Below are 26,426 nucleotides of genomic sequence, written 5' to 3'. Positions count from 1 at the left end.
TTCGTATATTTCGCGCCAAGAAAAAGCAACCCTGATACGATTACAAGTGCAACACTACCATATCTTGAATTCAATTTCCCATTGTAACAAGGGCATTCCGCGTTGGCTTGCATCGCCGCATCTTACCAATTTTTAATAATGTGTATAGGCAGGAGTAATACAAGTGTGAACCTTATTGTACCAGAGTCAGGTAGAAAGTAGTTCCAATAATAAATAAAAAACAAGAAAGGAAGTTAGCTTCGGCAAGCCGAAGTTTTTATACCCTTGCAGTTATAATTAATAAATTTAATTCGATATTCTTAATAATTAAAAAAATGATATTCCCAATAGCATAAGATAATATGTCAAAAAACACCGAAGCCAATTTTCCGATCGTTCCTACGGCAGCTATATGATATAGTCGACCGATTTTGATAAAATTAAATTCGAAATTCAGAACTAATTAAAAAATGTTATTTCCAAGCGTAGGAGGTTATATGTTAAAAAACACCAAATATATAATTAAACATTTTATTTTCCGATTATGCTATGGGAGCTATAGTATTTAGTTGTCCGATCCGGCTGGTTGCGACTTAAATACTACCTGCAAAAGAAATAAGACTTTTGGGAAAGTTTCAGCCCGATAGCTTTAAAAGCGATTAAAAGAGACTAGTTTGCGTAGAAACGGACGGACAGTCGGGCAGGCGGACATGGCTACATCGACTCTTCTAGGGATGCTGATCAAGAATATATATACTTTATGGGGTCGGAAACGTCTCCTTCACTGCGTTGCAAACTTCTGACTGAAATCATAATACTCTCTGCAAGGGTATAACAACTTAATTTCGTAACTTAAAAATTTGGGATAATCTTCCGTTTGGCTTATACCCCCGATTTCGTTCTAAGTCTCCACTTCCACGTTGTTTTGTGTCCTGGTGACCCAGAAATCTATGGGCGGAATTCGGGGGAAGAGATTTCTGTGTTTTATCGAATACTTTTGCCCCTAAGAGAAACACCCAACTGATTCGGAGTAGGTATATTTTTGTGGTATTTTTTAGGTACTTTCCTAGGGACGCAAAAACGGGCAGCTTACTAAAAAATATGTAGGAAAATGCCATTTTCAAACGCAATTTTCTGGCCACCTTTTGCAGAGCGGTAGAAAATGAAATCGACCCACGATTCCCCATACGTCAATGCTCGTTTCTGGGGGCTCATCCCGTTCCATAGTGCCAGGTATCGGCCACAAATCCTGATAAAACAAATCCCCACCAAAGCAGGCGCTGCCACCTTGCTACGGCGGAGCAGAACGCGTCGCTACTTCGGGCTCTTTTAAGAACCGAGTTGGCAGCACTGCACATGCAGGTATAAAACAGCGCGCTCTCACGCGCTCGCCACAGTTGAAAAAAAGTTTTTAAAAGTACAAGTTGAAGCCGTCCGTTGACGGATACAGTTACAGTAACAGTAAAGGTGTGTGTGTATACCAAAATCCCAAAAATATTCTTCCTCATATCGTCGCAAACAAAGAAACCGAACAAAGCATTTAAATGGTGGCGTACTACGACGAGTGCGATGCCATTGATAACCCCAAGACCCTCACCGACTGGGTCCGAAACTTCCGCGTAAAGCGCCAGAAAATGCGTCGCAAGTTAAGGGGCGCTGGAAGCGACTTGCGCGTGAACGCCATTTTGTCGACGGCTCTGCTCCACGCGGAGCACGAGCTCCGTAGGAAGCAGCAGGAGCGCTTCAGTCGCTGGCTGGAGATGCAGACTCGGTTCGTGCCCCACGGCAGGACCCACTGCGCCAATGACGTGGCGGCCACGAGCGCCAAGGCTGCAGCGGAGGTCGAGGCAGAGAGTAATTTGTGGAGCAGCGAGCTCAGCAGCCTCGATAGTTTTATGCGCAGTTTAAGCAGCAGCAACAACAACCCCGACGCCAGCAACAGTTATTCGGGGACGAGTAACAGCAACAACAACAACAGCTGCGCCATTGCAGTGGCCAGTTAGAAAGAGAAGACTGTATGGTGCCCGTCTGAACGCGTGTGTGTGCGTGCGTGACACACAAACGCACTCAAAATGGTGGCAGGAAGGCGCAATACAGTTGGTTTTCAGACGAAGAACCGTTTCCCCTCTAGCTTTAGCCTTTTTGAAACCTGTTAAACTAGTGTTATTACGAAAACAAAATTTCTCATTTGCAGTCGCAAACATGTGCAAGGCTGTTATAGATTGTAATGAAAGAGTGAAGGATTGGAAGAGTGTGAGAGACGCTGAGAAAACGGCCTTCAAGTCGAGAGTGGTGTGAGTCATCCATGCGAAAAGCCACCAGCAAGAGCCTTTGGTCCCGGAGCACACTCGGTTTGTAAATCAGTATAATACTTCTAAATAAGTTACGTAGTTAATAATTATAAATGTGGCGAAACTAGTGGCCGCAGACGGGCATTTCCACAACGTCACGAAATTGGTTAGACAGAGACAAAGAAACTCGATACAGACACACACACATACGTAGTGTTCATACATCCATATGTATGTGTGCATGAGCGCTCGTGCTATTTTTGTGTACACCAAGTTGAGCTACTTTTGTTGTCCGATGTGTCGAGAAATTCGATTTCGAATTTGAATTCGAAAACTTGTCATCGCCATTTCAGGCATTTCTGGGAGGTACTTATGGTTCACATTGAATCTTTAGCGATAGAAAGTGGGGCAATAATGTAAAGTAAACGTAAAGCAAAAAAAAACCCAAGTTATAAGTGTACTTAAATTAAGCATCCAGAACTGATATTTGATAAATCCTAAAATAAAATTATTGTAATGAAACACTGTTAAAATCAATACTGCCTTTGTTTATTACTCACTCATACAAAGATTTGTCGCTAAGCAAACCGCCACCCCACTCCCCGTTTGACATAACCCGCACCTATAATCGATTTTGTTTTGCAGTTTCCTGCTCCTCGCACGTTATTGGCAACGATGAGGAGGAACGGAACACAAACAAGCAACTACGTCGCAGAGGGCCACTAAATACCGCCGAATCCCGGTAAAGAATCAGCTAATCAGCTATGGCAACCATGAATTTGTGGCTCGTAAAGAAGATACCCGATCGTCGTTCCGGCGATGTCGTAGCGTTATTGAGTAACTGAGTGAGTCCACGTCTGTCCGAATCACCCCCACCTCTACCACCTGGCAGTGAGTTCCGCAAACCAGCCGATGGCCGATTCTGCACAGATCGCCGGAGCAGGGAGCAGCAGCAGCAACCACCTCCGAGTCTCCTCCGCAAGGCAATGCCAACGACAATGCCCATGCAAGTCGCAGCGGACAGAACATTGGGGACAAGGCGGAATGCGCGCGGCAGCAGCTCCAGCTCTCATCAGCTTACCTGCGTTTGAAGCTCTCGTGCTTTCGCCAACCACCGACCACCAATACTGCATAGAACGCTTCGCAGCTGCTGACCACCAACCCATCCACACAGACACACGGTATTTGGTATATCAGCTGCGAACAAAATATTGCTTTTTGAACAGATTTACAGCGAAAAGAACACCGGAGTCGTCGTCGTATGTCATCGAAATAACACTACGATTCTGCGGTTCGGATTTTGAGGAGCTCATGTCGCACCTTCTTGTGTACCGTCTGGGATTATTCTCGTGAATTAAGAACTGGCAAGCATCGAATTTCTCAACTTTGACTGGGGTGTACATGGTCCCAACTGTCTTCACTCGGCGTACTTTGTTGGACTTTTTCTCTTTTACCCTTTTATAACTTTGGCAGGCAAAATGATTGGACCCTCGGCATTTGCCCTTCCCATTTTCCTAATCAATAGGCTAGAAAGGCCTATTTCATCTTTGTAGCGGCGCGTCACAGTTGATCGGTTCCTGTGGGTGCCAGTGTTCGATTGGCACCACACTTTACTCTGCACTCGCCAATGTGTTGGATGTCTTCAGGGCAGCAGGCTCGGATCGTCAGAGATTGAATCAGAAGCCCGCGGAAAAAAGTTAGTAGGCTAGGCACGAGCTTCACTTTTCGTTTATTTTTCTAGCGATGCGGCGCAGTTGAACGGTGCCTGCGTGCATCTGCATAACAGAATGGGAACAAATACGGTGGAGGACGCCCACCTCTTACACAGAGTTCATGAATTCGAAGGCCTGAAACATCAATGGGATGAAAGCCAAAGCGTAAATCGTTTTTGATACCCAAATCATTCAAAATGCTGCCGTTATATTATTTTTAGCGTTTTGCTCTAGGCAGCTGGGAAAACGGACTGCTTCTACGGTAGCTACTCTTATGTCGGATTTTCTTCTAGTAGATTTGCAGAGAAGCACAATGATTAAGTCGCAAGAAAATAACGCTTGGATCAACTGAAAAATCGTAAAGCTAAGACATTTGCAATCGAAATCCTTTTCTTTCGTATTTTATAGAAATACATATTCGTGGACAGATAAACTGCAGGGAAATGCAAGTCAACCCTTACTAGGCGGCCCGCCCATTACATGTAAATTATTTTTCCTATGACCAACAAAATATTTCTGTCTTGTAGCGATATGGCTGCAGTAGAATGTGCCTGCCCATATCTCATCCGTTATTGACGTTAAAATCAGCGAACCGTCGACCACTCCGAACACACTTGCCTTTCTGCCTCTGAGTGACTATGTTTGAGCAACTTTGGACCGACTAAATAAGCATTTCCATATGAAGTTCCTTTTCATCATTGCCAAGTAAAGTAGCGGCTCATTAATGTATTCATTACAGTGTTGATACCAAGACACGAGGGAAAACACGAAAGTCGCAAGAGGAGCTAACAACAAATCGAAATCGATATGAAATTTGCAATCGAAACCCTTTTCTTTCGTATTTTATAGAAATACAGATTGGTGGACAGTTAAGATGCAAGGGAATTGATCGACAACAGTTACTGGATCACATGTAAATTATTTTTAGTATGTCCAACGAAATATTTCTGTCTTGTAGCGAATGTGGCTGCAGTAGACTGTGCCTGCCCACATCTCATCCATACCTTATGAGCCGAAGGCAACAGCAAAACGTCTATTCCCGGGCCCTGTATTGACAGTTTTTAAGCCACGATTGGATCGTCAGAATGCGCATTTTAAACTAAAGTTCCTATTTCCTTCCCCAGTGAACTAGAGGCTTATTTATGAATTCATTACAGTGTTTATACCAAGACCTGAGTTTCTCACAGCCGTTCCGACCTATCACACTGTTGACTTACCTGTGCACATTCGCCTGTATTGAAACCTACCGAGAACATGTAGCAAAATTTCTTGAGGCAATGGGAATCAAATGCCAACTTGAAAGCAATAACACCAACACTCTGTCGTCGCAGTCCAACATCCATACTACACGTCGAATTTGAATTGAAATGCAGGTCAGGTCTGAACCCAACTAGATCCCGCTTATACTTGTTTTTCAGCGATTTTTCGGGCCAGGACGTGGATTCATTTGTAGCAGGAACGACATTTGGCTTGGGGCATCGTGTCTATTGGCCGGGGGCCGTGTGACCCTTCCCAGAGTGAGAACCTTAGTAGTCATAAATTTATTTTGCACTTCTTGCAGCGGTGCCGCACAGTTGAGTGTGCCTGTGGGCATCGACTTAGTTTTATTCGAACCGAAAGGCAGGGTCAAGCCTTGGACTGGTCGGTTGAAGATGTGCCCCGCTCCTAGCTGGCCGAGTCTACTGCTGTGCTGCTGCAAATCGTTAAAGGGAACCCAAAACGATGCATCAAGTCCATCCAGTTAGGCTTCTCTTAGCAAGTAGTGCGCGCCGCCGCTACAACGACAAGCAATTCAAGCGCACCCGCTACTGCGAACGAGCACAATACGTCGAGTGAACATCGCGTATTACCACAGAAAGCATGCAGAAATGTTGTCCTGCCGCCTATGCTGGTACTGAATGTTATGCTTTTACATTGCAGCCAAGTCTCTGCCGAAGAGGTCTGCTGGTGTCAACTCAATCGCAAGGCAGTTCCTAGCACAGCCTCTCGATGACCGGAGCAACTGTTTCTTAAACCGCGCCAAGCCAAGTCCATTTGGTTGCCCCCCGGACGCAAGATCCACACTGGAGTGGGGGTCTGGCGCCGTGATGTGCTGAGCTGAGCCTAAGCACGTACTGCATTGCACCGCACAGACATGTGCGTTCGGTCCACGCTAAAGGGAATCAAATGCGTTTGGACCGAGAGCCGCTACACCGCACCATCACCAGTATTCGCTGAGAAGTGAGCTGATGTGTTGTCGTTGTTACAGGGCTGCTGCTGCAACTGCGCCACAGGCATCCTCGCCTAGCGTCGCTAACTACCACTTGTCACTTTCAGCGATCGGCAGTGTTCATCATTCGGTGTTGAATGACATTCGGACAGATCGGAAGCTAACGGCGAGTAGCAGCAAGTCGTTTACCGCGCACATGGGAACCAACTGCGATTAGTGTTCAAGCATTCGAATTTTAAGATGTGCAGCAGCGGCAGTTGAAGACTATTGGTCAGACCAGACAGCCTAGCCGAACTCCACCCAGACTCTCAGAACGGAGCGCAGGAGAGACAGAGCACGTCGATCACCTCGAGCGGGTTGTCGTTTTACTTGCACTTTCCTTCCGTAGGTAGTCCAGAATTCGAGAAAGACCATATCCATCGCAAAGGGAAACAAGTGCGATTAGTGTTCGAAGACCGAGCTGGGTGGCCAATGGGTCGCGCCACGCTCCGCCAGTTGAGCCCATAACTCCTGGCCCGTCGATCATCGTACCGCAAATGGGAATCAATTGCGAGGTGGTACTACAGCAGTCGAGCTTCCCGTTGAGCTCCTGGTCCTAGTCGAGCTCTCACTCTGGCTTCTGGTCGAGTTCTTCGCTTCAGCACAAATATCGTAAAGGGAATCCAAAGCGATGTACAGCGACAGCGGCAGGCAGGGTCACCCAAGACACAAAGGTATATACGCTTTTCAGGAACGCCCACGACCACAACCCATTCAAACTACTCCACGTGTCTGAATCTGGCTGCAATGCCAGGCGCATCTCCAGGCATATTCGTCATGTTGGTCTCAAAGGGAATCCAAGAGACACGCGCCCCGCGGTACAGCCGACTGAAGAACACTTTTAGTTTTTTTTTGTTTCTTCAACCTATCATTGCAGCTTGCTGATCGAAGTACCACCCATTTCAGGCTCAGATCCACATTCTATTAGTTATACAGTAATAAGCAAACAAGTTAGCATTCTTGTCCTGTACATGTTTTTTCGTAAATAATGTAAACATTTTTTTTTTTTCAAACACTGTAATGTATACTATGACTTGTAAACCGTTGCCTTAAGAGTCAAACCAGACGTCCGACTTCGCTGAAGAGTGCAGCAGGATTACCAATTCCCTAGGCTAGACGGTCCAGTCTAGAAGTAGCAGCCAGAATCAGATACAGCAGAACCACTTTTAAGGCGAAATCCATGGCAGTGAGAGCTGTAAGAAGTGAACACTGCGTCCGGTGGCGTTTCGAACTACAGAGGCCCTTTCAAGACCCGTTCCAAGGCAGAGAGCAGTGACAGCAGCACACAGAGGCACAGGCAGTGTTGACATTCAATACCTTCGAATTTGCACCTACTACTTTCGACCCGTATTCACTGGGCTCCAAGTCATTAAATTCGTCCTGGGTCTATTTGGAACAGACTAGCAACACCATCCGACGTAGGAGCACACACGCTTTGGTCATTTTTGATATGAGAAATCTCAAACCCCCCTTTGGATCATCCTTCATAAACTGCAATTGGAGCAACACATAAGCTGGAAGTATCATTTCTATCGACCCGCAAACGTTTTTTTAATCTCGTACTACTGGCTTGGGATTGTTCTTCATTTTTTGCTGTTCTCGGCACTGATGGCCGAACTGTACCCTTTCTTCGCACCGATGTTGCAGTTGGACTGCACTCTGATTTGTCTTCGCTATACACTGGTCGAATTATTTTTCTCTAAGAGGACCCCTTCGTGAGGATTATAGATTTGTTGGAGAATTGTTTTTTATTTGGATTGCGGCGTGGGATAATGTATACTCAAACGACTGACTGCGGCGTGGGAGTAAGTTAGGACGGCGGCGAAGGATTCGAACTCTTGACGGCGGCGATGGACCTATGGAGACTAAAGACTGCGGCGAGGGATGCCAAGATTTGCATCGTGGGATTATTAGGGCGATTAGGCGAGGGCGCTAGGCATATTACTCTTTAAAGCGGCTGGGAAATATATCAACAAAATTGACTGCGGCGATGGAGGCAGACGGCGAAAGATTCGAATGTTCTGACTGCAGCGGGGGATATGCAAAATAACGACGGCAGCGAGGGAGGGACTTGACAGCGGCGAGGGACTCATTGGGATTTTGACTGCGGCGTGGGGCACTGACTGCAGCGTGGGACTCCAGGACTGCGGCGTGGGAACTTCTGACGGCGGCGTGGGACCCTCTTCGGTTAAAGATCATCGGTTGAGTTCCAAGTCAATTTTCCTGACGTCAGTCGTCGCATTGCACATATGTATATGCAGTGTACTCCGTTTATTAATAGTTCAAAGCTGATATACTTCATTGATGCCGTGATCGGCGTAATCACCGCCCCAAATATCCACACCCCTGACTTAGCCCCTATTTAGGAAAATCATCATTTGTACACACATTAATTTACACTTCTGGAATACCGGAACGCAACCATATTTATGCCGATGATTTGATTACGTGCAACAATTCAAATGCACAATAAATTGTTTTTTGAAAAAATGTAATAGTTTGGTGATTTATTTGGGGGAAGTTAATTAAATGCTCAGATAGAAAGGTTTCCATAAGGATTTGAGTAAGGTCTTTTACTGACTACAGGCCCGCTTTGCGGAGCACCATGGGCTGTTTGATTGTACGCTGAATAAACAGTTCCGTTGCCTTTGCCGTAGACAAGTGCTGGTGTCCCGACTTGACCTTGGAGCTGGTTTGGTTGGATCCAGCCATTTGGAAGGACTCCTTGCTGTTGATTATTGCTGGATACCCAGCCATTTGGGACAAATGCAGTTCGATTGTAAGGTGCTGTAAGTCCAGAAGCCTGGAAAGCGGGTTGGTGATTCGCTGGCACTGTCCAAGTGGGCGATACTACAGCACGGGTATAGTTTTTGTTCCCGGGCCCAAAAGTCGAGTGATTGTACCCACCGTTATGGGTGCGGACGGGCGTAAATATTGTGGCGTTTGGACGACGATAAACTGGGCCGGTAACTCTGGCTACTACCATATCCTGGAGTTGCAGAAACCCAAAAAGCACAGCTTAATGGAAATCGAACGGTTAGTTATGGGGAACTTTCACACGGGATCAAATATGTGTATGCATAATATACCCGTGATTACGGCCAAGTGATACGTCGACAACATCGTGTATTCTCTTCAAAATTCAGACCGGAACTGTCTATTAAATCCACTTCGACACTGTGTGCAAGTGCGTCAACCCAAGTTATCAAGATTGTTTTTCAGAAGTACGTATACACATATATTTTCTCTATATACCTATTTTTGTGTTAGTAACACCACTATATGGCGTCTATATACAGTTTCTCATCTCTCTTTGTTCTTATCAAATTTTCATGAACTGGGAACTTTACGGAAAAGTTGTTGCTTTGACGAAAACATCTCTGAGCCCGATGTATTTCTAAGTTAAACTGGTATTCGTTGTTGTCTGAAGAATATCAGCCGCGAGTCATCGCAAAAAGACCCTCGCAACTTCCTCGTCGAACTATTTGTATGTCTAAAAATGATGGGTTAGACGCTGATCCGAAGGTAAGGAGCGAACTATTAAACTCACCTGCACCACAGAAACGGGCGCAATTGAATTTCTGCTCGTTCATATATTGCTGCATATTACTGCCACATATGGGACTATACTGCGATGTCGTGGGGCAACTACCAAAGCAGTTCAGAAATTCCTGGTTCGGGGCCGGTGCTGAAACGAATGGTGTGATAGCACCAGGTATCCTTACATTGTTGACCAATACCAAGTTGGAACTGGCGGAGAAAATCGGCCTTGGCGTTGTTAGAGCAGTACTATCCAATGGGTTGTTCGATGTTTGAAAAATAAGAGGTTCTTGAGCAACTCCCAACCGACTTAAACAGGCCACAATCAATATTGGATACCAGTTACTGCCCATCTTTATTAAAATCCGCAAGCTTTTAACTTCGTTCGTAGCTAGAGTGAAACTGAAACAACACACTCCTATTTTTAAAAATCGAATGCATTTAATCAGATGTCTGTATGTCATTATACAAAATACATATATAAAAAAAGCAGTGGCGTTTGTAGCGCTCGATAAAGGGGGGTGTGATAACATTTGCAGTAGGTGCGCAAAATTTATTTAAAATCATATTTACTAATGTTATTATATTTCAATAAATGTATATATAACATTTACTATATGCGAATAAAATGGTAACGCCACTGAACACAGGTTTCTGGAAATTCCAGTTCTATAAGATGACCGCTATACATTTTTTAAGTTTGTTTTTGTACTAGTTGAGTCTGCTAGGGAGGTAGTGGAACCATTGGAAGTTCCCTATTTGAGTCATCGAAAATCTAGTTTGGTAATTCCCTACAAGCAACTTTATAATACATGCATATCTTAGCCAATAATTATATTGTGGTATGGGACTGCTGTTACTCGAGGTCCCCGCATTGAGTAGGCAGGAGAAACATACTGCATAGAACGCTCGAGCTTTTGATAGCTTTTCGAGATTCCAACAAAACCAATGCTAGCTGAAAATCTCGGTATATCTTAGTAATACAAATTTAAATTTGAAACCAAAACTTACAGTTTGAAGTGCAAGGCACTCTCAACGGGTGATACGATTCTTGAGGGCTTTTCTGTATCCCGGATCGCTCGTAATCTGGACTTAACGCTCTCTGTAGGCATTTGCCCACATGATGGCCTTGCCGAGCTCGACCGCAACGACACACAGCCAATAAGTTTTGGTACATCTCTGGAGATACGAATCTGCATTCGCCCTGGTTGTTGTGTAGGAAGGAGCACAAGTCTATGTGGATACCTTTGTAGATCAAGAGGTTTGTAAATCTAAACGGGCATTTACCTTTAAGCTTAAGCTGGTCACTTAATTGAGAATCAATCTCATTTTGGTGGTAGAATTTGTTAGTTTTCTTGTCTGATATTTGGGCCCAGACTTTTGGAAAACTCCGGCGCGAATTGTGTTCCATACGCACTTGCTCCTTCCTAAAATTGTATACTTTGCATAGTTTGCAGTAACTTAAGTATATGTAATGAAAACTTACAGTTTTCCAATTACTTTAGCTGGCTCCATCGCAAGACTTTAAAATATAAGTATATTTTCGATGTATTAGTCCAACAAAAAGGTTTACTGTGTACATATTTTACCATAGTAACAAGGGCTAAGTTGCTAAGTAGTTTTTTTCTCTTGAACTTAGATGCCCATAGCTACAGTTCTAAATGTTAAAATAGGGAACTGTTCGTTGGGCTTGCAATAGAAATCAATAAGTGCTTAATTCCGGCTGAATACTTTTGTATGTGTACAATGTACACTGAACATATGTACATCAATTATTATCACCAAATTAGCGCCTATTTCTTTGTGACCAACAACTAATTGTTTTGTAGAACTGATATATTTTCTTTAATAAGGAAAATTACAATTGGTTGATCACACGAATAAAAAAACCAATTGTTGTAAAAAGACGGATTTCACATCGCCCTTTCGTCAACGCAGTATGACACTTACAGTTGTTCCATTAAATCTTTTTTAAATAAATAAATTTGTAGCATACTCTTAGGCTCAATCAGTTTCACTGCAAAACTAATTGCATATTTATGAGGATTTATTAAAATGGCGGTCACTGACAAAGGCTCGTTTCCTATTGGTCGGTTAATGGGACTCTCTTGGTCGGCAGCCATTTTGAAAAAAACAGCTGATCGCTAGAAACCTGCCGAAATCGTTGGTCACTTTCTGAGCTTTCTGTTCGCCTGGTGTTTCAAAATCATAAATCGCCAGGTTTGACTGGGAAAAATTGAGTTTGTTGGTTGGCAAATCGAAGATTTTTCATTTTAAAGCACCAGGCGAACATAATTCTTAGTAAGCGTCATGGTAAAATTTGGGATGTTCTTTAAACAACCGTTAGTTCTGTCCAAGGCACACAGAGGCGTAGTCCGCAGAAAGAGGGGTTTGGGGGTCAAGGGCCCCCATTTAACCTCCTTAGCCAAAATCTGCCTACGCCCCTGACAGTAGGAACAATCTAAATTCAGACACCTACTAGTGAATTCTGTTCTCCTGGTCATCAATGCAATGAATCCTACTTTTTCCCATCGAATTGCGATCAAGCCAGCCCACATTTTTCGCAGCCAAGCTAGGCAATTGTGATTTCGATGTACCAGGCGAACAGAAAGCTTAGAAAGTACCCAAAGATCGGAGCACGGGTCTGGCAATCAGCTGTTTTTTTCAAAATGGTTGCCGATTGAGGGCGTCCTATTGGCGGACCAATAGGAAGCGAGCTTCTGTCAGTAAGTGCTTTTTGATCGGATCCCCTAAAGTATGCTAGAAATTTTGCACAAACAAGATTTATAAGCTTCTAACGAGTGCTCGATTTAAATTTAATTTGAGACTTAATTTAGTAGTGAAATTTAACTTATTGAAATTAATATCACAATGTTGATTTGAGTTTCAATAAATTTTTCGTAAAAAAATATTGAAAATCGATCAATGACATTGTTCAATTATGGGTGTGGGTATCAGGACCGACTCCGGCCAGGTGTTGACATTCCGGGGAGTCTCCGGGGTGCCAAGTTTTTGCATTTTTTTATTCTTTGAAGTACCAGAAAGAATGTTGGAAAAACAGTCCATTAAATAAATTACTTTTTATACTCACAAGCAAAAACAGTAGATAAATAATTGATAGTTAATAGGTAAAGTCATCTATATATAGTTAAGATAATATCAAAACAAATGCATAGTGTTTATTTACATTTTAATGTTTTGTACAAAGGGCTTATAATAATTAATTTTAATTTTTCAAATGTCTGGAGAACATTAAATTTATTCGCATATTGTTATATTACAGATATCTGTGTTTCAACTCATATAATAGTTTTTCACATTCATACGGTTAATATGTACATAAATTGCCTCTTATATTAAAATATAAGTATCTTTTAGTTTATAAAATATATCAAATGTTCTATGTAACATTTGAAAAATAAAAAATTAATCTTGATTTTTTTTTAAATTGTAAGGTGTATCATTTACAAACTACATCAATTTTTCTTAAGTGGTCTTTTATCTACTTTGGCCAAAAACATTTTCCCGGAAATTTTTTATTTTTTGCACAAAGAATGACTCAAGTGCCTCAGCACACTTATAAAAGGATGATTCTTTCGGGTTGTAGTAACGGCAGTTGTCAAATATTTTTGTCATATCGCCAATAAACTCTGCTAGTTTAGTGTACGTGTTTGATTCGAGTTTGATTTCCATCCGTTTGAGATCTAATTGGGAAAAGATAATTTTTAATTTTAATTTCAAAAAACTTTTTTTTACACTTAGCTTACCCATGGGCTCTTTAATCACTTTGTAATAGTCAGGGGCTTCCTTCGGATCAACCGGTTCCATAAATGGCCAAGCACTTTTGTGTAACTAAAAAATTCATTAAATAAAGAATTAGTTGAGCTGAGAAATAAATTATCTTGATTGTCAACAAAAATAATTAATATGAATTAATGCATGGGCGACTTGTTTTTAATTTAACCTGCTGCAAAAAGGATACATGAGAATACAATTTGTTAAATCACAAAAGTTTAAAGAATAATACCACGAGTATGTGAGTGTAAACGCTGTGACTGAAAAACTATAGGAGCTAGAGAGTTCAGGTGGTGCCAATATTTTTTAAGCTAGAGATTTCAAATTTTACATGTAGATTTTACTAGTACCTATGAAGCCAATGTTTGCTTCAACCGAGTTTCACGCTCACTATTATATAACAAATCGTTGTGCTCCTACTTTGATTTTATTTCTTGATATCTATCGGCGACCCAAAATGGTTTAAATTTGACTATTAGTAAGTTATAATGGTTAGTTGAGGCACTCGATTATAACTTTCCCAGTTGTTTTATAATGAATAACCTACATTATTAAAAACAAATATTCGAATGTGTACTTTCTATATATTATTTTACCTGTATTTGTTTGATTAAGTTTTTTAGCTCTTCAATTTCAGCAGGGGCCAGTTTTTTCATATTTGCGGCGTTTGCATCTGTTTTCCGCTGGCACTCAGGGCACACATATTCATCAATAAACTCAGCTTCGCTCTGAAGTATTCCAACGCAACGTCCATGGAACCAATCCTGGCATTTATCGCAGCATATATAAAATTGTGACTCATCGTATGGTTGACGACAGCTGCAGTACAGCTGTTGAGTTTCTCTCGCCTTTTTGCAATCAATGCAAATAAATTCCGACAGTTTTTTCGAAGCCTCTTCGGTAATACTGACACAATCCCCATGGAACCAATTGCTGCATAAGTCGCACCCCACGTAAAACCTAAATAGAAAATTATAAATTGTTAATTACAAGTGCGGTGGGGCCAATAAAAAATGTATTTAAGCTTACTTTGTGTCATCATATGGAGTACGACAAACGCAATACAATTTTTCCTTTCTTCTAGTCAATTTCTTTGGCCTGCCGACACCAAGTTTGTTGTTCTCCGCATTTGCCTCTGTCCTAATATTTTTTTTGGGTTAAGTTAAATGTGTCAAATTGCTTGAATAGCTAATTTTAATGCATACCGTTTTAAGTCCATATTTTGTTCGCCACTTCTTTCATTTTCACTGTGCTCTTCCGGTGAAGCCACACTTAAGGGGCGCACATGTCTCTGGACTTTGGTTTGAACATCTTCGTGTATTTCGTTTTGTAAATTTCGTTCTAATAATGAACGCTTACGCAAAATACTTTTTTTAAGTAGTTCTTTATGCCGTTCCAACTGCGATTGCTTTTGCTCTCCAAGTTCGGCCACTTCTTCATTTTGTCTGCGACATTTTTTTAAATTTCGATTAAATTGGCTACTTGTTGTCATTGCATTACGCCTTAACGAAGGCCGAATTTTCCATTCAACATCATCGGTGTTGTGATCACGTGATGAAAAGCTACGGCAATTTGGAGCAAGTACTTCGTTGTTTGCAGTCCCTCTTGAGCATAATTCCCACTCGTCAGTACATGTTGAATTAGCATTTTCTTGTTGCTTCTGCATACTAACAAGTTTTTCCTCAAGTTCCGGACTCAGATTTCCTTGTTTGAGAGCATTTGAAATAGCTGAAAGGCAAGGCACTTATTATTCTGAAAATAAATATTTTTCTAGTAATACTTACACTCCTGTATATAGCCGCTGGTTACAACAAAGCTTTCGCTTTGTTTATTTTCTAAGTCTGTGTCTGTGAGATTGAAATCGGCATGATTTGCTGGTTCGTTATGCTCTAAGCCCTCTAACAGGGGAGATGTACCCACAAAGGGCTTGTTAATTGTAATATTAGTTTTTTCTGTTTCTGCACATTTACTATGTTCCTGCTCATTGCCATTGTTTATGGAATTAATTCTAATAGTTGGATTGGCTTCGAATGTTGTGGTTAGCGCATTGGCGTCGTTGTCGATGTTGTTGGTCTGCAATGAACATCGTTTAAGGTCTTCACTTTCATATTTTAGGCGATGCTGCTCATTATTGTCTTGATCTTCAACTAGAACTAGATTATAAATTTTTAATTTTTTTGCTTGCAGAATTGGCTTACAACTAATGTTGGTGTGGCACGGCAAATCACTTATTAAAGTTCTACCTTGGGTTACTTCATTTGGGGATGTGGGTATAATTTGATTCGGCGGACTGCAGACGACGATAATTTCATCATCATAATCTTCTTCTTGCATGTCATGCAAAACATAATTCGAATTCACCATACAAGCAATTGATACGCCGCCACCAACCTAATTGTTTCCAAAAGTTTGAGTTATATTTTGAATCAAGAGTTTCATGGCATGAAAATTAACGTATTCGAAGAATTCAAAAATTATTTAACAGACACACCTACCTGACTTTAATCAGAGATCAGTTGTAGTATTTACTCCAGGCAACCTTTTAATGTGTGTTATCATAGTTGAGTAGTTGTTGTAGTTGGCGAAGAGATTAACACGTGGTTAGGAGTTGTAGTTGTTGACACGCGACATTAAGGCATGGTTAAACGTTTTTAAGCAGTGGAAGCATGAATTTTATTTTAAGGTATTTGACATTTTTTATTACACAGTTAGGATAGTATTTAAGTTGGATTTAAAATTATAATGCAAACTGTGGCAAAGGGACTAAAATGCTATGTAAATGGTGGAGGGATGTAAGGTGTATACTTGGCGTGTTATTGCGAAATTTAATTTTGGACAAGTGTAAACTTCATTTCGATTTAGATGAGATGATTATAAATATGGTAAAGCCTTTGTGTTTTTTTAGGATATCATAAAAACAGCTCAATCGCGAAGTTAGCACATGCGTTTATATGAAGAAATCTTCATTTAATTTGCCATTTTAGAGAACGAGTCTTGCCTTTTCTTTGTATAACTTCAAATATGTCAGCCAACTAAAACTCTGCGTGGGGTTAATCTCTTCAGCAATTCATATTTAATTTTAAAGGAAAATTTAATTTGGCCATTGGAATTGTGACCAATTTATTTGTATTCCTATAAAGTGCACTTGAATTCAACTGATTTCTGATTAATATTTTTAATCTAATAGCTCTGTAATTTCTTTTCTTGCACTGATTTATAAATTATGTTTGAAGAGTTCTCTTCTTACTTATATATGAAGCATGCACTTGTTTGTCAACACAAAGGCCAATTTGCAAATAATCATCCAACTAATTCAGAAACAAAAATTCACAAAACTTTAATCCTTTCTTGTTGTGTATAGGTCATGGAAATCGGGTTATTTTAAGAACATTTTAATTTGTTAGATTGCACCTATCTAACACAAGACACACGCCTTAAATTTCATACAATGACAGATTTTATAGTGTGTGTCTGTATATGAGCTGCAATTTTTAAAGCAAGATTTTCCAATATAAGTTGAGTTAGTACAAAGTTTTCGCAAACCGAAGAAAAATTTGGATCCTGTTAAACTCTTTTCTACGCGATATATATATACATATGTATATACAAGTTTTTAATAATTTGTTTGGATTTTTTTCTTATTCCTTTAAATAACTGTATGGCTCAAGGCTCTATGTTTGTAGTTAGTTAGGTATCAACTTAGAACATAGAATTTGCATACAATTTTGATTCCACATTTTTAAAGTATAACTATACTAGAATATGTTATCCTATCAAAATTGATCCAGATATCAGCATTTCACAGAAAAATCTGAAGTCCAAACTCTAAATATAGTGATAAAAAACTAGATATTTTAAATGTGTTAAAAAAAGAGTTTGATTTATCTAATGTCAATGTCAATAAGGAAATGACGTTTTATCTCACAAAACGAACACTTTTTCTGTGGAATTCAAACAGTTTTGACGATAAATTTGCCGTACAAAAGTGATGTGATTTCTTGAATATAGAATTGGTTGGCTTTTTAAGTGGGAATCATAGTCTGTCTAGAAAGCTCTAAACAATTTAAATATTAATAAATAACACTATAAAAACGGGCAACTCATCCACAACATGGCTGCTTTCGAAATTTGTTCGTACGAAAAGAAACAGAGCTGGTCACAATTAGTGTGGTTGCATAATAGGTTTTATTGCAAAAAGCGCTTTACATTTTACAAGTATTCTATATATTACTTAGAAACCAAATGTCCCCAGGCAAGAAAATCTAATCGCAGCAGAGTTCTAATACTTTTGCCTTGGCTTAAAACATTATGTGACAGTCTGGATTATTGTTTAGTTAATATTCTTAATGTGCTTGCTACTCACTATCTAATAATTACTTATATTTTAAAAAAGTATTCACATTTTTAAGCTAAATACATTTTTGTATAATTTTAATTAAATAAACAAAATAAATGTCATATTTTTATTAATTCTAAGGATTGAGCTCCCTGGTTGGAGGATTGCTTGTTGAATAATTATGTTGCAATAGTAAGCCTTGGTTCATATTTTAATGAAAGTCTTTGTTGCTGTACTTGGGAAAATAGAAGTTATATAGTTTACAGCTTAGGAATGTACACAAATTAGGAAACGCAAAGTATTTAAAATATGATCAATAAAATCCAACAAACAAACAAATTAAGGGTACCAAACGAAACGTATAAAAAGTGCAAGTAAAGCAGCAACATGCCTCTCTGGTTTAATAAATAAATTATCTTAACTTAGTCGTAGAATAGAACAAGAAACAAATTGGCATTTCGGTCGAGAATCAGCAAACGCAACCTCTATAGTCCTGATCTATTTCCCACTGCTCCTTTCACATTAAAATTACAATTAAAAACTACTCACTTGCTGATGCGTAGCCGACTGATGAACTGGTGTGAGTGGGGGGGGTTGTGATTGAACTGCAGATTCCGGCTGTACCGCCAAGTATATTTTCGTTGGGCCCAGAACACCTAGTTTGCCGTTTGACTCTTGAGCTAATATTAGAATTGAAAGACATTATCAGACATTTTTCAAATATTTAACAGAATTACTCACCCTTCATTAATTGCTGTTTCACCTGAGTTTGTACCAATTGTAATTGTTGTGCAGTGAAATCGTTGCCCACCAGGCCTTGCAATACAATACGTGGCCCGTGCTCAGTTTGCAATACTTGAGCTGTGACACATTTAATAACTGTTCCAGGAGGCTGATTTTGTAGAAGACTTTCCTCAACACTTAAGGGTTGCTGTTGGACCTGTCCCTGGACATTCTGAGAAACAACAGGCTGTTGAGTGATTGAGCTAACGCCGCATTCAAAGTTTGTTGTTGGCTGTTGAGGCATTTGCTGCTGGACAACAACTTGCTGGGGACTTTGTGATGGGAGGGCCTGCTGTTTTACTGGTGAGGTTTGTGGACTTGCTTGCGCCACTGCAGTAGCTGAGTTACTTGTTACGATGTGAGCGTTTCCATCGCCTTGGTGTTTAATATGTGCTACGATTTGCGCCTGATTATTCCCTAGTGGTTTTACGATAACTTGTTGACCATTCACAGTGGCAACCTGTAACTTGCCCTGCGCTAACTGCTGGGCTAAAGTCGAATTCGGAACTAGTACTTGCTGTGTACCAGATTCATTGACATCAGCAGTTGAGATCTGAGCTTTCTCTTCGGTTGTTGGTTGCGAATGTTGCTGGACCACAAGCTGTTTGACCAACTTCGTCTGTGTATTTGGTGAGGATTGTACAATCTGGTTCGATTGAACGACAAATTGTTGCTGAGGTTGAACAATATGTTGTTGTTGCTGCTGCTGTTGGGTTTGAATCTGCTGCTGAACCATCTGCAATGCTTGACTCTGAGGCACGTTTCTTTGCGTAACAATAGTTTGACCGGGGCTTAAAATGATCCTTTGGCCGCCAACTACAATCTGCTGTTGTACGTTGCTGGTGTTAACAATTTGCTGAATTACTTTTTGCGTTGGTTGAGATTGGGTCATCGAGATTTGCTGCTGCGGTGACTGTTGAATTGGTTGGGAAATAACTTGAGGTTGTACTAGCTGCTGCTGTTGGACCGGTGATGTTCCCTGTTGTTGTGCAGATGAAGTGGATATAATAACCTTTTGCCCTTGCGAGTTTTGCCCTACCACCAATTTTGACCCAGACTGCACAAATACTTGTTGTAGGTTTTGTCCAGATGAACTCGTGCTAACCACTTTTGACACTATTTTTTGCATAGACGGCGATGAAGTTGTTGCTGGCGCGGATGCTGTTTGCTGCTGCTGCTGTTGGGCCAGCAACAGTTTGTTCTTAATTTGTGCCAGTGGTAAGGCAACGCGCGGAGACGATGTTATGGATTGAGTCCCGGAGTTTTTGGTGGCATGTTTAACTGCAATTTGCTTTATCACAGGTGTTACTGGATTTGCAGTAGACTGTACAGAAGTAACTGCTGGCGATGACGGAGTAGAAGAAGGCTTAAAGGGAACCTTGATTTTGTTACCTATAAATATTGATGCCTATTAAAAATATATTTCTTTGCGTGTTGTTTGCGATGAGACTCACCTTGCACTGCTGCGTTTGAGGAAGTTGTGGTAGTCAGCACATGTAGTTTTCCATCCGGCATCTGAACAAGTTGCTGCCCAGGGTTTAAACCACGCACGCTTACCTTACCGTCTGGCCCTCTTATAATTTGTACCTTATGTGGTGTAGGTGTGGATGGAGTAGACTGAGTGCTTGACGTGCTTGCTACAGTAGAGGAAGTAGTTGCTGTCGCCGTGTTAGCTGCTGCCCGTGGAACCTGAGTAACTGCTTGCTGAATGATTCGCGTTGTGCCATCAGGGTTTTTGACAATGACGCGCCTACTGCCGATAACTTGGCCCTTAACTAAATTTAAGAAGTTCAAAGATTGAAGTCATTGTTCATATAATTCAATTTAAAACAACATACCTGGGGTCACGGAACGGGCGACTTCGCCAGTGCCAACCAGTTTCCTCTGTTGGTGAACAGCGCGTTGCAATTTTAGCTGTTGTTCCATTTTTTCCTTAACATCTTCACTAGATTTCGGGGCCAATTGGACGCGACCAGCGCCGCCGGGATTTCCATTAGTTGAAGTACTTGGACCAGTACTACCACTGGCCTCCAGTTGACGCGATGCTACAGATCGAGTTACCGCTGATAGACGTGCCTTTTCCTGTTTTTCTCCAATAAATTTAATTTCCCACAATTCTAATTTATCTTCATCGACCCATTCTTCGCTAATCTGCGGCTCAGTTGGCTGGGGAGATTCAGCCCGCTTCCGTTTCCGCAGTCCGGATCTTATTGATGTTACTTCTGTAGAATGGTTAAAAGAAGTTAATGTATTAATGAACTTATCCTTTTAAGTACTGTACTTATCAGCACTTACCTCTTATAGTCTTAGGCATTTCAAGAGGGATAACAACTTTTCGCCGTAAATAGCTGGTTTTTTCTCCATAGCGGCCTGCATGCCGAAGTTTTAGCAATTCCAAAGTCACAATTTCTGTGTCCGTCGTAACCTGATGCTTCCCATCCGTGGATGGGGGCTTCGCTATCATGTCGTCCCAACGGAGACACGACCACAGTATTCGGAGTTGAAGCGCTAGGCTGGACAACGAGGTGGCATTGGAAGTGCGATAGGACCAGCACGTTCGAAACAGGGGACGTGAACACTGATATTGCCAAATAGTATTATTTTTAGCAGCGTGATGAAAACCATTTGTTGATGTTTTTCCACCCAGACGGGCCAGCTTAAGAAGTTCGTAACGCGGGAGCACCAAAAGGCTACGTTTTTTTTTATGAGTAAGAAAATTTGATATAAGAGGGTATCGTGAATAGGATGGTTTTTTGTAAATTGTTGTTTTATCCTCCGTTTTTACAGCTTGCTCATACAATTTGGCTGCGTCCTTAAGGAGGTATACACGACCCCGAGGTGAATTAGATGAATATACACGCTCGGTCCCGTTCTCAAAGTACTCCCGTTCATATTTTTTCACGCATTCACGCTTAACTGGACGCGCATTGATAGGAAATCTGCGGTTCTGTTTATTAAGTGGTATATCCTTGGCTAACGTCTGATCCAAAACATCTTTAGTACCAATATAGCTTTTTTTAGACTTCTGGTTTCGCTTTCGTCTCCATCCGGGTGTCATATCGACATCTTCTGCATTAGCTCCTGAGCATGCTGAATTTAAGCCAGCTACAATAGAGTCTTCGGTACTCTCAATTTCAACATTGCTGCAAACGTCCATACTTTCGATATAGTCCATTTTATCGGAGTCTTGTGTATTAGAGTCCGTCGTTGTGTTACTTCCGGCACTTGGATCATCTTCTTCTTTAACTTTTGTGCTGGTAGCGCAGTCTTGATCAAACAGAATGCATTCGGTGAACAAAGAATCGCTAAAATGAACAGCGTGCGATCGAGCATGTTCCCAATCTTGTAGTAAATCCAACGGTGCTTCGGACTCAGCTGGTTTCCCTTCTTCTGATTCATCCGTTGCCAGCTGAGTGGATTCCCTTTTTCCCTCAGTAAGCTTTTGCTCAAGAATGGATGGCTTTTTAACAGCTCCCAAAATGGCGGCAACAGTCTCTTTAGAGCCATTTCCCGCGGTGTGTGCCTTCCGTAACAACAACAAGAGTTCTTTCTTAGCCCGTGCTTTTTGAAGACACAATGGAGAGTAGCAAGTGTTTTGCGTTATTTGAGATACGGCATTTGAATTTGTATTACACTCCTTAGTGTAACAACGAAAAATCTTAGCAAAACGATTAAGTTGACTAAATTGTAAGCGCACTGTTTGAATTTGTTTAGCCAGCGAGTTAACGAGTTCCAAGTTGACGTTTGAAGGATTCCCTTTTGCTGGGAGCTCAGTAAGGCGAAGTAAACGCTTCTCTAGATACGTTTGTTTGGTGTTGGCTGCAACAGGCTGGGAAGAAATTACAAGCGGCTTCACATCAGTCGCAACTTTAGAAGCCATCTGCTCCTCGACCTCGGCCAATTTTATACGGCGATCCAGCAGATCATCTAATCGACATTTGCGAGCCACTTTCGGATAAAAAGTACGCCCAGGAGCATTTAGCGCCTTGCTAACATCGATGATACCCTTGACTTTCCCTTCGACATCTTCTATAACTTTCACGTTTTTGTATTGCTCCGGTAAATAATGACACACCTGACCGTCGACATTGCTTGACTCACATTGCTGCATAAAACGCTGAGTGCGTGGGTCCACTAATATAATTTCATTCACGGCATTTTCCTCTCCCATGGTGTAATGCACATACACTCTATTGTGTACCAGGGGTTGAGCTCGCCGTGCACGAACTCCACACCGTCTACTGCTTGAGAGCCACAACCAGCCCCACTGTCCGTGAACCCGGTACTCTTCTCCTTTTTGCTTCCAGACTTGATGTTTGAGGCCCAGGGTGTATTTAATATAGTTAAACGCAAGGCGATTACGTTCTTCCTCGTCATCCCGCTCACGTTTTTCCCGCTTTTCCACTTTTTTTCTCTCTTCACGTTCGGCACTAGTTATGCGTTGTAAAGTTGTGTGGCCGAGTTGCTCATGCCAGACATTGGCGAATACCACGCTTTTAAGGGACGATTGAAACAGTAGCAATACGGCCGCAAAGTCAGATGCGCGGCGGGCGTTCAACACAGCAGCATTCCAAATTTTCTTGTTAACCACCCAGTTAGTGTTTAAAAACGAAGGTGCTATATTGGACTCAAAGTTTATCAACGTCTGCCTAAGCGTTGTAATCATATTCTCGGTAGTTCCCATGGTTATACCGATCCATTTAAAGTCGGATGCAGTCGTTAACGAAAACTTGTGGGATAGGTGACGCCGCTTATCCCGTTCTTCGTTCCGTTGCGGCTTGTTTAGGGCAATGGGATTAGTTGAATACTGGTTCACATAATTTTTGAATCCTTGCTCCATACCAAGTTTAAAATGCAGAGTGCCATTACTAAGTTGACTGGATTTCTGACGCGTCACCATTTTGGTTTCTTCCTGTTTCTTTGTTCCTTCGGAAGGGCTCTCAGATTTGGGATCGCCATCTTCAGTTTCCTCGTCAAGTGTCTCTTTTTCAAGTATTTCATTTGTAGCCTCTTGTTCAATCTCGATTATACTTCGCTTAGTATGTTTGTGCTCGTTAGTTAAGGTCTCAGTCAATTGCATTTGGCGCTCGATTTCGTCTCGACGTTCTATAATCTGGCTATGCAGCCGAGTTTCCAGTTCTTCGGGGTCCAGTCGGCAAAGTAGCAATTTTAACTTACTTGTTGTACTATAGTACCAGCAAGTGGAGTCTGTCTGATCTTCGATAAAAATGCGACGAGCAATAAACCAATATTTTCGCCCATGACGATCAACACCCAGGCTGTCATGCCGGATTAGCACGCCTTGTTTCTCCTGCGGCAGTACACAGTCCACTACACCACTGACCTTATGTGAACGGCAAAGTCCGCACTGCCAATCCTCAGTAGGTACGTCGTTCATTGGTGGGTCTACGCATTCCAAATGATAGACGGCAGGGCACGTTTCGCAGCATAATAAATCGCCGAGTCGATGGCATACCCGACAATGGTCATCGTAATGAATGGGCCCTTCCTGTAACATTACATCGCGTATAGAATTGGCAGTTAAAAATTGATCCGACAGAAACTGAAGCACTTCAAGGCGGCTGTCAATGCCTGTGTACGGATATTCAGTCCGGTTTAAAATCTGAAACACGTTGCGATCAAATGTCTTGTCACTTTCCACATAGCTGCGCAAAATTTCCGGCCACGTTATAGCGTCAATAAGGTACAGGCTTATATTAACAGTATCTTTTTGATCCAGCGGACCAAAATGTGTACCCTGTGCGTCCTCTTCCCGCAAAATAGCCTTAAGCAACATTATATGTACGTCTGTTAATAAAGCACTTTGCTCCTCACAAGCTAGCGCGGCGCAAAAATCTTCAAATCGGAATGGGGAGAGACGCACCAAGTGGCGAAAACGTCGGAGTACTTCATAAATACTGAGGGCACGAAAAACATGGGCATTAGCTATGGATAGATCCTCCGATGAATCAGGCAACTCAAGCGCTGCATATTGCCGCCCTTCCTGCAGCCACACTGGTTCTGGACTGGGCGGACGTGGTGGTCGGCCAACACCATTTTGGTTAAAGCTGCATACGGAGAATTCCGATTCGCTCTCGTTGGCTGCTTCCAGGCTCTCGTCGTCGCTAGGAGTAAGTAGCATATCATCCTCATTGTCTGATTTGTCTTCGTCGGAGTCTCCAAAATCAGATCCGTAGTGATATTCCGACTCGTACCCTATAAAATAATACAAGATTTATTAGAACAAAAATATTTTTTTTTTAATTTTACTTCTCCAGCCAGTGCATGAGTTACAACCTGTCATTTTGTTTCACTACTTTTGTGGGGCCTACATACATTTCGTTGTGAACCGGACTAAGGTAAGTTCAGATTTTGGAAACACAAGTTTTTATGGAAACAGAAGAAGAAAACTAATTTTAGAATTAGATGAACTGACATATGGTTTCATATTATGGTTTCAATATTATATGTTTATTAAGTTTTTATTTTGAAAGGTTCGAGAGTACGCGACCAGAATAAAAGGACTTGTCCATATCGTTTCGTATAGTCTTGGTCAGTACCATGGTATGTTGTGTGGTCTTATGTGGTCGGAACTGGAACACCTCACCAAAGGGGAGGTAGAAAATGTTCTAGTTTCTAGTCTCGAATGATTTGTCGGTAACCCACCTTTCCTTCCGGAGTAGCTGCTGGTGTTGGGTTGCACGGTGGATTTTCGACCTCGTCCCCTCTTGGCGGCGCTCCCGCGGCTGCGGCTGAGATTTGTGTGACTACTACGACTGCCCTCGTCGCTCTGCGGGGAAATGCCCCTTGAGGCCGACGGAGTACTTGGCTGGGACTTTCCCTCGCTGAGATACTTGGGCTTCTTGAGCAGCTGGTAATTGAAGCGGCCTGAACCGCGTTCATTGGGCGTCTTTGGCGGTCGACCACGTTTACGGCTGCCGCGACCGCTCATTTCGCTTGTTTTTTTGCTGACTTATCTGGCTTTGTGTGTGGGGGTGTGAGTGGGTCCTCTCCTCAGATTTGTTTCCGAAATATTCCTGCGAAGCTGCACATTAGATCTGAAAGAAGAATTTAACCATTCAGTCAGTATGAGTTCAATTTCTCACTCGCACTCAGCTATTTACGGACACATTCAAACACACATTAACTCAACGGCGTATGCGGGGAAAAATCGATCAGATTCCCAGTACTTAATTGCAGGCACTTCGCTTTTTGTTTAGTTCGCGCACATTGGGCATAACAAAAACCCGCCAAAACAGCTTGTTCCGTACGGAACGACGGTTCCTATATTAAATATATTAAGTACATGTATTCAAAACACATTCTCAGCTCCTAATGTTGGCTGGCAAACGCACTGGACAGCACCACCAAGTGTGCCTGTGTGTGTGCGAGGAAATGAAGCCAACGCACATTGTCCGCCATTTAAAGAACCGAGAAAATTTTCGTCACTATCCAAATGCCACTGTTCGTTCAGAAACAACGCCAATCTTTATTGCACACATTACCCAACATGTCGGGGAACTATTGCAGACGATTTAACACAATATATTCACGTATTTTTAACTATCTTCTGCAAACTGCGAGAGCCACTTTTACCTAACATTTCAGTTCTGAACATAACTGGAGACGGTGTACAGTCGGCCAATCACAGCGACTCTTCTATTTCTCGCTGCCTGAAGCGACCTCTTGCGGTCGGCTCGACGAACTAACTGTTAATGGTTGCACAAACGATATTTGCAGGG

General features: G+C 41.8%; 5 protein-coding genes and 1 non-coding gene across 15 annotated transcripts; 2 read left to right on the top strand and 4 right to left on the bottom strand.

Annotated features, from left to right (window-relative positions):
* Window positions 1-1,297: 1,297 nt before the first annotated feature.
* Window positions 1,298-8,725, top strand: LOC108012936 (uncharacterized). Its single transcript, XR_001767597.4, has 3 exons — window positions 1,298-1,446; window positions 2,174-2,330; window positions 2,916-8,725. It is a non-coding gene; the product is annotated as an uncharacterized protein (transcript).
* On the top strand, window positions 1,453-2,267 carry LOC139352152 (uncharacterized). Its single transcript, XM_070996081.1, has one exon. The coding sequence runs from the start codon at window positions 1,524-1,526 to the stop codon at window positions 1,980-1,982; it is 459 nt and encodes a 152-aa protein (XP_070852182.1). The 5' UTR covers window positions 1,453-1,523; the 3' UTR covers window positions 1,983-2,267.
* Window positions 7,070-9,457, bottom strand: LOC108012934 (uncharacterized). Its single transcript, XM_017078470.4, has 2 exons — window positions 9,320-9,457; window positions 7,070-9,248 (listed from the first exon to the last, which is right to left on the bottom strand). The coding sequence occupies exons 1-2, from the start codon at window positions 9,351-9,353 to the stop codon at window positions 8,764-8,766; spliced, it is 519 nt and encodes a 172-aa protein (XP_016933959.3). The 5' UTR covers window positions 9,354-9,457; the 3' UTR covers window positions 7,070-8,763.
* LOC108012932 (uncharacterized) lies at window positions 9,442-10,180 on the bottom strand. Its single transcript, XM_017078467.4, has 2 exons — window positions 9,781-10,180; window positions 9,442-9,723 (listed from the first exon to the last, which is right to left on the bottom strand). The coding sequence occupies exons 1-2, from the start codon at window positions 10,121-10,123 to the stop codon at window positions 9,665-9,667; spliced, it is 402 nt and encodes a 133-aa protein (XP_016933956.1). The 5' UTR covers window positions 10,124-10,180; the 3' UTR covers window positions 9,442-9,664.
* Window positions 10,181-10,333: 153 nt separating this feature from the next.
* Window positions 10,334-11,631, bottom strand: LOC108012933 (uncharacterized). Its single transcript, XM_017078469.4, has 4 exons — window positions 11,257-11,631; window positions 11,058-11,197; window positions 10,782-11,003; window positions 10,334-10,725 (listed from the first exon to the last, which is right to left on the bottom strand). The coding sequence occupies exons 1-4, from the start codon at window positions 11,283-11,285 to the stop codon at window positions 10,592-10,594; spliced, it is 525 nt and encodes a 174-aa protein (XP_016933958.1). The 5' UTR covers window positions 11,286-11,631; the 3' UTR covers window positions 10,334-10,591.
* Window positions 11,632-12,913: 1,282 nt separating this feature from the next.
* On the bottom strand, window positions 12,914-26,365 carry E(bx) (nucleosome-remodeling factor subunit NURF301 E(bx)). 10 transcript variants are annotated; one of them, XM_017078450.4, is made up of 14 exons: window positions 26,281-26,365; window positions 25,351-25,742; window positions 20,980-24,900; window positions 20,523-20,906; window positions 20,139-20,459; window positions 18,643-20,076; window positions 18,451-18,581; window positions 15,764-15,956; window positions 15,350-15,712; window positions 14,771-15,293; window positions 14,595-14,705; window positions 14,162-14,525; window positions 13,538-13,622; window positions 12,914-13,474 (listed from the first exon to the last, which is right to left on the bottom strand). In XM_017078450.4, exons 2-14 carry the CDS (start codon window positions 25,634-25,636, stop codon window positions 13,269-13,271), a joined length of 8,322 nt encoding a protein of 2,773 aa, XP_016933939.3. In that variant the 5' UTR covers window positions 25,637-25,742; window positions 26,281-26,365; the 3' UTR covers window positions 12,914-13,268. The 10 variants fall into 10 exon arrangements, with proteins under 10 accessions (XP_016933939.3, XP_016933937.3, XP_016933940.3 ...); XM_017078448.4 differs by having other exon boundaries at window positions 26,190-26,339; XM_017078451.4 differs by having other exon boundaries at window positions 15,350-15,718; window positions 15,809-15,956; window positions 26,190-26,339.
* Between the last annotated feature and the right edge of the window lie 61 nt (window positions 26,366-26,426).

Source organism: Drosophila suzukii, chromosome 3, assembly GCF_043229965.1.
Source record: "Drosophila suzukii chromosome 3, CBGP_Dsuzu_IsoJpt1.0, whole genome shotgun sequence".
In the NCBI taxonomy this organism is placed as follows: Eukaryota; Metazoa; Arthropoda; class Insecta; order Diptera; family Drosophilidae; genus Drosophila; species Drosophila suzukii.
This window is presented reverse-complemented; position numbering and strand designations above follow the sequence as displayed.